Source organism: Rhamphochromis longiceps, linkage group LG8 (genome assembly GCF_057381845.1).
Source record: "Rhamphochromis longiceps isolate RC_006_pf linkage group LG8, R_longiceps_female_GT1.1, whole genome shotgun sequence".
NCBI classification, from domain to species: domain Eukaryota; kingdom Metazoa; phylum Chordata; class Actinopteri; order Cichliformes; family Cichlidae; genus Rhamphochromis; species Rhamphochromis longiceps.
This window is the reverse complement of record NC_140564.1, coordinates 18,594,302-18,605,982: the sequence shown is the minus strand read 5'-3', so window position 1 is coordinate 18,605,982 and position 11,681 is coordinate 18,594,302. Positions and strand designations below refer to the sequence as shown.

The 11,681-nt window shown below is 41.3% G+C and overlaps 1 protein-coding gene and 1 long non-coding RNA gene across 2 annotated transcripts; one reads left to right on the top strand and one right to left on the bottom strand.

The window, feature by feature from the left end:
* Nucleotides 1-4,614: 4,614 nt before the first annotated feature.
* LOC146663484 (uncharacterized) lies at nucleotides 4,615-10,098 on the top strand. Its single transcript, XR_014913044.1, has 2 exons — nucleotides 4,615-5,481; nucleotides 9,871-10,098. It is a non-coding gene; the product is annotated as an uncharacterized LOC146663484 (long non-coding RNA).
* Nucleotides 7,423-8,988, bottom strand: LOC146663485 (uncharacterized). The gene is made up of 2 exons (XM_085416294.1): nucleotides 8,771-8,988; nucleotides 7,423-7,890 (listed from the first exon to the last, which is right to left on the bottom strand). The coding sequence occupies exons 1-2, from the start codon at nucleotides 8,953-8,955 to the stop codon at nucleotides 7,620-7,622; spliced, it is 456 nt and encodes a 151-aa protein (XP_085272420.1). The 5' UTR covers nucleotides 8,956-8,988; the 3' UTR covers nucleotides 7,423-7,619.
* Nucleotides 10,099-11,681: the final 1,583 nt, after the last annotated feature.

The window sequence follows — 11,681 nt, the reverse complement described above, 5'->3', positions numbered from 1 at the left end:
AAGAGCATAATGTCATAAAAGTCTAGAATAGAATAAAGTAAAGGTATTTTTGTCTCCTACTGGAGAAAATGATCTTGAAAAAGGAAACTGCATCATTAAAGGCATGCATGAGGCCAGCACAGCTTAGCTTAGTATAAAGACTGAAAGCAGATAAAACAGCTAGCCTGGCTCCATCTAGTGACCAAAATTCACCTTCCAGCCCTGCTAAATCTGATCTTTTATGTCTACTTCACTTAAAACGTTTTAACTGATACACAACAAACCCACTGGCTGTTTTTAAATAAAGTTAGCATTACTTACCATAACCCACATTATTTCTGACCTCAGCCAACCCAGATTTTCCCATGTTCCACTTTTCTGTTATTATGCTAATCAAAGCTAACCTGCTATGTAGTCGTGTAACCTCTATATAAAATACTTTGACTGTGCAGACGGGCTCTTTCACAACATATGCATATATCTACATATGTATGAGGAATTAGTAAAAGGGTACTGAATGACAAAGTGAGAGCTTCAGAAAAATGCTTCTGTTTTACCTGAGCCTGTAGTCTGTGTTCAAACTCTCTGCTTTCAGTCAGATGTTTAAGCATACCATCTACCCGATATCAAAAAAATACAAAAATGCATTTACTTCACGATGGATCCACAATGGAATTTTGCCGCTACAGCGGTGCATGAAGGTGTGCTCACTTGGTAGATATCTGTTTGAGCCTTTCAGAGTCGCTGCTTTTCAGGATCTTGTTTCGAGCAGTCGGGAAGTCTTCCTTCGGAATTGTTTCCCATGTTGATAATCTGTTAGCTGCCTTTGTTTCTAAGTCTAACACTGATACAAAAACAAAATGCTAACCTTTCAATTTAGCCTTCATGTTTTCATCAAAGCTAAGCTGACGTCAGTGAACAATGAACCCTTTCTCATTTAGACGCTTCAATTTTGAATGATGGGGCAGCACGGTGGCACGGTGGTTAGCACTGTTGCCGCACAGCAAGAAGGTCCTGAGTTCAATTCCACCATCAGGGCCCTGTTTCAGGAAGCCGGTTTAGTGGAAAAACTGAGTAAGTATACCCTGAGTTAACGAAAACTCCGGGTTTTCGGTTTCACAAAGCGAGTTCAGATGAAGCCTCAGTGAGTCACTATGACGACACACTCCGTGAAGCTAACCTGCCCCCTAGCAGGTTTACTACAACTAACCCTGACTGTCTCCGCCCCTTTGTCGGAAACCTGACAGTAGGAAGTGTCAGACATGGCGTGCCCCTTCCTTGAAGAGCCAGTAGATCGTGAAGCACAAATTCTCCGCAGAGCTCTCCGCCGGGAGAGAGTGATCAGAGCGCGTTTGGACATTTGATCATTTCCTGATGATTGTCTGTGCGAACGTTACCGTTTCTCAGCACAATCTCTAAGTTATTTGGATAACATCCTCAGGCCATATATTACGCATGTGACACATCGCGGACATGCTCTCAGTTCATTACATATTATTTGTATTGCACTTCGGTTTTTTGCAAACGGGAGCTTTCTGTATAATATTGGTGACGCTGAGCACGTTTCCAAGGCTACCGTCTGTCGGGCAGTCAGGAATGTTACAGTTGCACTGAAACGTCTCCTGCACTCGTTTGTGGTGTTCCCCGGTCATGGACCCACAAGATTTATCAAAGAGGGATGCCACAAAATTGCAGGTATCAGGATGACCAAAACTTAATTCATGATGTGGTGATACTTGAACTACTACTTAAATTTTACATTTATTCTCACGGTTCCCAGGCGTGATTGGCTGTATAGATGGCACTCACATTCCAATCATTGCTCCTTCAGTAAATGAAGGAGACTATGTGAACAGGAAGTCTTTCCACAGCATCAATGTACAGGTACATAGTTCCCTGTAGCATTTCAAACTAACAAATTATTTCATTATAGTAATGGATGCTAATTTGTGTTCTCTGCACTGTGAAGATCATATGTGATGCTGCCAACATTATCACAAATGTGGAAGCCAAGTGGCCAGGCTCTGTCCATGACTCACAAATATTCCGTGAATGTACACTGAGCACAAAATTTGGACATGGTGAGTTGAGAATACTGTAAAATATATAAAGACCAATTGCTTCAGGGACATTTGAACTGAAGTGTATCCTTCTGTCTTAGGAGAGTTCACTGGCTACTTGCTTGGTGATAGGGGGTATCCATGTTTACCCTATTTGCTTATCCCTTACCCTGACCCTGAACCGGGCCCACAGCAGCGATATAATCTGGCTAATTGCAGGACAAGAGCCAGAATTGAAATGACTATCGGAATGCTTAAGGCCCGGTTCCAGTGCCTGCAAAGACTCAGGGTCACCCCAGAAAGGGCATGTGACATTATTGTGGCATGTGTGATTCTTCACAACATTGCCACAATTAGAGGAGAACACTGTCCTTCTGAACCAAACAGCAGTGATCCAAACCATGAACATCCTGACCCTCCCACGGACATACAAGATGGAAGCGCAGTCAGAGACACCATATGTCACAATCATTTCTTTTGACCCATCACCTCAACATGTTGAAAGAAGAATAAACAGATTTTTTGTTCAACTGGCTTTATTGGTCGCCTGTGTTTCCTGTACACAAAGTATTAAAAGATGTAAACCTCATAAAGTGTCTCTGTTGCTTCCTCCTCTGTAACAGCTGTCAATGTTTCTTCATTATTTTCCTGTAGTAAAGAAATAGACAACATTGCTGTTCTACTGTAAACTCATATAATCTGTGGAGTATTACTCACAACTGCATGTTGGTCTGGCTCAACAGGAGGCTGCACCAGATGCAGTACACCATCACCATCAACTGATAGAATATGAGGTTTATACAGGTCACTTATAACTTACAAGGGACCAAATGGCAATTAACAAACATACCAGTCACCTTACACTTCATTGTCATTATGCTCTCAAAGACAACCAAGACTGAGGGAAGGCAAAATCAGTAGGAAAATAACTTCACTACAAAATAATCCATTATGGTAAAGAGTTTATCAAATGAATGAGTAGCACTGCAAAGGTGACTGTGAAGAAAGGATGTATGCACATCATGTATTATTTTGGATTTACCCCTTATGTAGGCACTTGTGTCTTGCGGGGTTATTGACTCAGAGGATGTCCCCGCAGAGATGCCTTCAGCCACAGGGCGCCCACTGTTTTGGCTGAGGGCCAACTGCTCAGCCTCTGTGAGTGGTGGTGGTGGAGGACCCCCACCTGTTTTTCGGGCCTCCGCTTTTTTTCTGTTGGCTATAACGGGTCACATTTGAGCATACAGAGTAAGCAAATATGTACTTGTAATGTGCTCAGATAATTTCAATAAGTGCTTACAGAAAGAAAATTAATGTAGCCTCTAACTGCAATTGATTTACATGGGACAAACAGACCAAGCACTATGGCTCATAATACAATTACACCTTACCTGTTTGGACTATATTTTTATATTTCATTTTTACTTGCTGCCAGGAACGTTTGGGGCCTGTTGGGTTGCACCTGCGCTCACATCACGTCACAAAATAAAATGTATAAAATAACAAATAAAATAACATATGATAAAATAACGTGTTAAATGGGTGGAAATCCCTCGATCAATGTTTAGATTAACACTCACGCATTGACTCTGTCGGCTATGTTTTGCCATGCATGCTCCCTTTCTTTTGCAGCTGTGGCTGTGTTACTTTTTTCCGCGGAATTTGCATGTTATCGGCATATGCTGCCATCAGAATTTCGGCCTCAAGCGCTGTGAAATACATTGACCGCGCCTTCTTTCCCTCCGTCTCCATGGTGACTCGCTTAATCTGTGCTCCGCTTATCAGGGCTTTATGTATCCTCGTCCGCGCGCTTCACTTGGGGTTAGGGCAACTCCGCGTTGACTGAACTAATTGTTATCAGCCTTTCTGAAACCGAATATTCCGAGTTGGACAGTTCGGGGTTACTCAACCCTGCGTATCGTTTTTCACTCTGAGTTTTCTAAACCGGCTTCCTGAAACAGGGCCCAGGCCGGGGTCTTTCTGTGTGGAGTTTGCATGTTCTCCCCGTGTTTGCGTGGGTTCTCTCCGGGTACTCCGGCTTCCTCCCACCGTCCAAAGACATGCAGCTTGTGGGGATAGGTTAATTGGATAAGCCAAATTGCCACTAGGTGTGAATGTGAGTGTGAATGGTTGTCTGTCCCTATGTGTTAGCCCTGCGACAGACTGGCGACCTGTCCAGGGTGTACCCTGCCTCTCGCCCTATGACAGCTGGGATAGGCTCCAGCGCCCCCCGCGACCCTGAAAAGGATAAGCGGAAGCGAATGGATGGATGGATGGAATTTTGAATGATTTGAGTGATTTTGAGCGATAGCAAGGGAGCCAGTACTTAAAAAAACAAAATGACTCATTTGTAAATACCAACTAGAGTTATCCATTTTCATTCAACTGTGGCTTACTCACTCATTACTCCTTACACTTATTACTTTAAAGTAATAAAGTCACAACCTTATTAGCAATGAGCAGGATGATGAGCAGGATGTTGGTGACCAGGAGATTTAAGACAAGCAGAATCACTACCAGCCAGTTACTATGCTGATTTCTACACGGCTCTTCACCGCTCTCAATCTATGGAACTCCAAAGTGTTCAAAATTAAATAAATAAATAGGTCAAGATGAAATAAATAACTATGTGAATAAATAAGACACAGATATGTAATGTGAGAATGATATTGTGAAATAATGGAACACATTTTGAAAAAAATGCTCATTATTGTGAAATATATTGCATTCTGCTATATAAATTTACTTATTATTGTGAAATATTATTTCATGGTCATTATTTTTCACAATAACAGAGATTATTCCTGAGGCATTTTATTTATTTCCAGCCGTTTTTAGTCCAAAATGACCTTTTTTCAAAGTCAGTCTTTATTTCAAAATCCCGTTTTTCCCGATGGTCTATTTATTTCATAATGCGACTTTTCAGCAGAATGACTTTGTCTGTCAATCAATGTAAGTGGGCTGGACCTTTGCACCTATTGGCTTATCGTTTACCATCGACTAGTTTTCCTGGATACCGGCTCCGCGGACGGCTACTGCAGCTAGCAACAGCGTGCTAGGTCAAAAGTCACGGAGGATGGCGGACTGGTGTGAACTTCAGCCAGTTCTGCTCATTTAAGCAAATCAGATAGAAAGGGATCATTTACCTGTAGATACTGTTTTGAGTCGTTTAGATGTTTCTGAAATGTCTGGATGATAATTGCTCTTCAAGATGTTCGCATCGATGACAGCATTGTCAAAGGTTTAAGATCAATTCAGCACCGTGTTCGTTTGGAATACGCCGAGGAAGAACAGTCTTCAAATGTTGGCCGTCCACGTCTAGAAATCCCGGTGCAGCACTCAGGACTTTAGTGCTGTCCGGGATAACCGTCGGGGTAATTGCCGATACGTTTTCTGTGTCTCCGAGCACAATTAGGAGGAAAATGACGGAGGATGGTCTAAGGTAAGTTTATGCTGTAATTGAGCACCTGTGTGATTCTGTACACAGCATTGTTTAGGTGTTGACCTTAATTATGACGTTTGACAATGAATTATTATCGCTTACTTTTTTTTGTTACTGTCTAAACTAAGTGGGGCAGCTACGGCTAAAGCTATCGGCGCCATCTCGGCGTTGAGACACGTTTAGCAGTGTTAGCTGTTACGGTGTGTTCACACCGAACGCGATGGACGCGAATAGAGCGTCAGGTTTACATGTAAAGTCAATGGAAAGGCGCGATGACGCGCGATTGCGGGTCTCGCGAAAATTCGGAAGCAGATTTGCGTCGCGAAAACGCCAAAACACGTGAAACGCGCGTCAGTGTAGCGCGTCTGGCGCGTTTGACTCGCGAATAAAACCACGCGCGTGAGTTTTTGTGTTGCATTTTGTGCATACGCGCGTTTCGCGTCTACCGCTCGAGTTGGAAAAATCTGAACTCCAGCGTCAAATCGCGCCGCGACAACCAATCAGGAGCCTGGTGACGTGGCTGTTACCTAGGTCAAAGGGGCAGATCCAGCCAAAGCCTTTCATACTTCAATGGAGGGGAAGGCTAATCAATGCGGTAGCAAACAACTCGGAGCTGTACAACACCAGCTGCTTTCAGTACCGAGACAGGAATAAAAAGGACTGAGCTTGGAGGAAGATATGTGAAGAGATCGGGCAACCTGGTAAGTTCATTCATTTCTCTTTTGAAAGTTTTCACTGACCCGGGGAAGCCGCACAAAAGCTAGCAAGCCACCGCTATTTTCCCACTGACGTACAAATACCGTTCTGCTTTTATGCATGTTATCATTTAGGAATATATTTTATTGTTTATTAATAAACAGCACACAGTGGTCCCGCTGTTCATCCGTCACTGCTTTGCTTTTTCGCTGATTTTTTATTGCACAGTACAGCATTGCATTCTGCAGCCTGATTGACAAATCTCCTGCGCTTGCCAAATTTATCACGTTTGGTTTTGATAACCATCGCGTCCAATAGAAAAAACAGCACAAAAACACCCATAACTATGAGCCTCATTCGGAAATAGACACCTGCACCGTGAGGGAAAAAGGCGCACGAAAGTGGCGGGCAGATGAAGACAAACCGCGGCATAATAATACTTTTACGTTTTGCAATCTACAAAGGTTTGCACTTTGAGAATCAATTGTGAGAACTGTGACCAGGGGCTAGTTATTCTGAGAACCCCTGCAATAAATGAGGGACCACTGTCTACTCTACGATTATTATATCGAACCTGTTAACATTTAATACTGTATTGATAGAACCAACTGATTCTGCAGCAGAGCATCCCCAGTCCCTGAGCTCCTGCTGCTGCACCCACAGATATGTACAGCAAGCACTGATACCTTTTTAGTCGGTGGGATTCCCTTGTGATCACCTTTACTAAATATCTACAACCAATCTGATTATATCCTGTTATTGTTTGTTTTTTTTTTTCAATGTTGAAATTAAAATCTAGTAGCAGCCTTCTCATTTCTTTGTGTTTTGTGCTGTTTTACAGGCCCACAGAGGAGGACGGCTCCGAGGCAGATGAGGGACGGGTCCCAGGACGGTCCATCGGCGGTGGAGCTGGCCATCCTGGAGTCCCTGAAGAGGCCACACCAGTCTCCAATGGAGCATTTCCTCCTCAGCCTTGTTCCTGCTCTGGAGAGCAGCTGGTCCTTTTTATTCCTGTCTCTCTGTAAATTCTTATATTTTATATATTTATGTTTAATGTTTTTCTGTTTGAGACTTTTAATATTATTTCAAATAAATGTTTATAATGACTAATGTCTCAGTTCTACTACACAGCAAATGTTGGCACACGACTTGACACATGTAGAATTTATTTCATATTATACTAATGACAAAATATACTGATACAGTGGGATGCAGAAGTTTGGGCAACCTTGTTAATAGACATTTTCCTGTATAAATTGTTGGTTGTTACAATAAAAAATGTCAGTTAAATATCATACAGGAGACACACACAGTGATATTTGAGAAGTGAAAAGAAGTTTACTGGATTTACAGAAAGTGTGCAATAATTGTTTAAACAAAATCAAGCAGGTGCATCAATTTGGGCACCACAAAAAAGAAATGAAATGAATATTTAGTGTATATCAATGTGTGTGTCTCCTATATGATATATGGGGTGCCTTTGTCTGGATGTGCTTCCCATCCAGAGCTGCACAGCACAGAGGAAAGTTCCAGCGCTCCTGGAATCCCTCTGTGATGGACCGCCAGTCTCCAGGTGAAGGCACAGCCATGAAGTCGTCCACTAGACAGTCCCAGATGGACGTCGCTGCCTGGGGGGTGATCTGGCTCACCGTGGACACACCGACTCTGAAACTGAACGCGATGGTCCTGAAGGAGTCCCCGGTGACAAGGAACCTGGACAAAATTGTTCAAAATCAGTATTATGTGTACTGCAGTTACAAAATACATTATTCAAATTCCAAAATACTTTTGTGATGTCAGATATAAATCACAAAACTTAAATCTTACATAAAACATTTTGTAATTATAAGGATAATTACAAAATGTATATTAGATAATATCTAAAACAGTTGTTTTGTTTTAACTTTAACATATCATAATTTGATTGGTAGCAACTTTCACAACTACAGTGAGCCAATCACTCATAATTCCTAAACATCAGGTAGGAATGAAGTAAGACATTAATAGAAATAAAGAGTTGTATGTTGACATGTAGCCCTTTCCTTGCTTAAATCATTAATATTTTTGAAAAATTAATCTGTGATAAGACAGCTTATCAAGATAGAACCATGTAACTAGAGATGAATCAAACTGTTCACAGTTTTATCTAACTCTGTTTTAATAAAGGCTGTGACCCCTGCTATAGAGTCTGACAGCTGCAGGGATTATATACAAACATTCAACTATCCCAGAATTAAACCAGTTCTAAATAAAAAGGAGTGAGTATCACTACAAAGGTTAACTCAGTGGTCCTAATGCTACAGTTTGATATCAGCAAACACCGAGCGCATACATTGATGTGACACCACAGCCATGCTATCATTCAAACACTGATAACAGCATAAATCGAATTAAATCGGGACTTGATGAGACCTTCTGAGTATCACTAGAAATATTATAAAGAGTCGTCTCTGTACCACAGTTTGCTTTCAGTAAACACCGACAGCATTCACTGTTAGCATAGCACATCCATGTTAGCAGTGTATAACTGGATGGATTAGCATATTAGCACAGGTATCAATAAAGGACTACCGTATTAAATAGTTTTACTAACCTCAGGCAGACGGACAGGCGCTCTGCAGGTGGGATTGAGCGTCTGTAGTTGGTGTCTAGGCGGGCAATGCTGGGACCGACGAGGGAAAGCAGGTCCTCAAACTGGCCAACGGTGATAGCGCTGGAATCGGCCGTCATCCAGGCGCAGCTCCTGGAGCAAGTGGTGAAACTCACCAAACTGCTCATGCCTCTGGAGGACCTGATGGACCCAGGTACGGCGAGGACGTCTGTTACGCTGCTGCTCTGCTCTCCACAGTACATAGAGAAGGGAGACTCTCTCTTCAAGTGCTAGCTCGATAGCTGCCATCTTGCAAAGATACCGGTCTGGCACAACTCCCTCCCACATTCCTCCCACATTTCCGGTTCACGCGCGTCAAAATATCATATTTTGACGCGCGATGGATTTTTCTTGGACACGCGTTGAGACGCGAATGTACACGCGTCAAATTAGGGGCGTTTGGGGCGTTTTATTCGCGTCCATCGCGTTCGGTGTGAACACACCGTTAGTGTGTTAACTCGGAGACTGGGGTCAGTGGAGCCTGTAGGAACCTTTTACACAGAGAGTAGACCCACCAGCTTTCCACAGTCTACTTACTTATCACATCTTGTTAGACAACAGGGTCATTAGTGCTTTAAATAGTACATAGTTGAATGTTTCATTGCTGTTTGCAGTTGATTGTTCTCTGATAACGCATAACAAGGTTGATGTTAAATAGCGAGTTTATTGAAATGGTTTTGTCTATTTCAGCAGCATTATAGATATACTTTCTCTGGTGTCTTCGGTAAAGCTAAAACAAGAATACATTTACATCCTTGGTTCTTTCAGCATTAATTGGAAAACTTTGAGATTTGCTGTGCGCCTCCCAAGCCATTCTCTTTTATCCCACCTGCCAGGTATAGATGGCAATACTTTAAACAAAGTTAAATTTGTTATACCTGAAGAGAACCAATCCTGACCTAGAATGGGTGAATGAATAATTAGTTGGTAGCCAATGCCTAAGCAACTCACATAGGCCCTGGCAGACTCAATAAGTCCATCTAGGAACAGCTGCAGGAAACACCTCTTCAGTTTAGATTTAAAACATGTGCATGCTCTTTCAGGTTGATGAGGATTATGGTGTGGACTGGACAGGACAACATAATCGCTGCCCATCAAATGAGATCACCATTCCTGAGATTCAGCTCCCAGATGCACTGAATGAACAAGACCCTGCTGTGCTACCAATACTTCAAAATCACTTGTAGAAAGACATTATTACATTTAATCAGTTTCTATGTCAGGAGGATTTTTTTTTTTTTTTTTAAATTTCTACAGCTTTGTAGCTAATACTGACTCAAAACAGCATAACCAATTTCATTTTCAACAAAACAGTGAGTGGCTATAAAACAGGATTTGTTTTATACAGCTGTCACTTTAATGATATTCATTTCTTGGTTGGATATACAGTACATGTCAACTCTGAGCAGATTTAATACAATGAACACAGTACAGTAGTGTAACATCTTAATTCAAATAATTTTTTCTAGAAATTTTTTTTGTATCAGTAGCGAGTATAAACAAAACATATTGTGTAATTTATAATGTACAGTGAACAACTGATTTTGATATCTGAACTCTTCATCAGTTTATATTAAAAAAGCCATAAATGCACACCTGTACTCTGTATTTTTCACTGTCAAGTGTATTAAAAAGAACTAGAACTCACTAGATTGTCCGTTTCTTTGAACACCGAGTACAGTAATGTGATGCAAGAAAGAAGAAATGGTCTAATTTTACCATGTGGTTATGGAATCAATCGTAAACCAGACCAAAACCTGAGTCAGTAGAGTTGAGACACACCTGAATGTCCATTAGAAATGACTCATAGGTACAGTAGTGTGCAGGAAGACGTAGTACTTCAAAACCGGTGGAAGACTTTGGAAGATTGCTGTTGACCACTTCCACAGTCATTTCTCGGCAAGACTTCCCATCCTGTCCAAAACTTGATGAGGGCTTTTTGTTGTGCACAAGATGCTGCAACAGAAGATTGTTTTAAACTATAATGACATCCTATATTCATTATTTTGAATCTTTTATGGAGAAATACCATAAAAGATGACCACTTACATACAGGGCACCAGACATTTTTGCCCCACTCAAATTGCTGTTGTAGCTTTTATAGATATTTTTATGTTAACAAAGCTAAAAGTAGTCTACATACAATTCTAGTGCAACTGATAATGCCACCACTCTTATGTATTGCATGGAGCAAATAACAAAACAAAATTATACTATAGCGTAGAGCTGGGCGATAGAACGATAACGATATGTATTGCGAAATAACTTTTTCTCAATAGAAAAATTAAACTATTGCGATAGACCTCACCGCTCTTGTCCTTTTTATAAAAAAATAAATAAAAATAAATATCGTGATATGAAAAAATCTCATATCGCCCAGCTCTACTATAGTGTACTTTGTTAATGACCCAAGATCACTGGACTGTATGTAATTTACCAAAGTATAATCAGAGAAAACCAATGGCAAAATACCTATCGCAGCAGACTTACCATTTTCAATGAAGGACCGAAGGTAACCTGCCACTCTGCATTTATCCTCGAGAGCATTCCTCTTCTTCCTCATCTTCATCTTCTGTGGCAGGCCACAGTCATTTTATAGCTTTACTTATCTTGTAGTCTTAAGAGCATCAGCAACATTAGGTGTATTTTTATTAAATGTAACCCAGCTGTTCAACTAACCCATGCATACAAAACAGTATATTGGTGTTTTGTGTCAACGATTAATGTTCATCCTTCATAAATTAACCAAATAGCTTTACTATTCAGATGTTAAAAGATGTGACCTGACCTTACCTCACAACAGGGAGCAGTCTCTGATTCCCTTGGTAAGAAAGGAGGAATGATGTCTGATCTT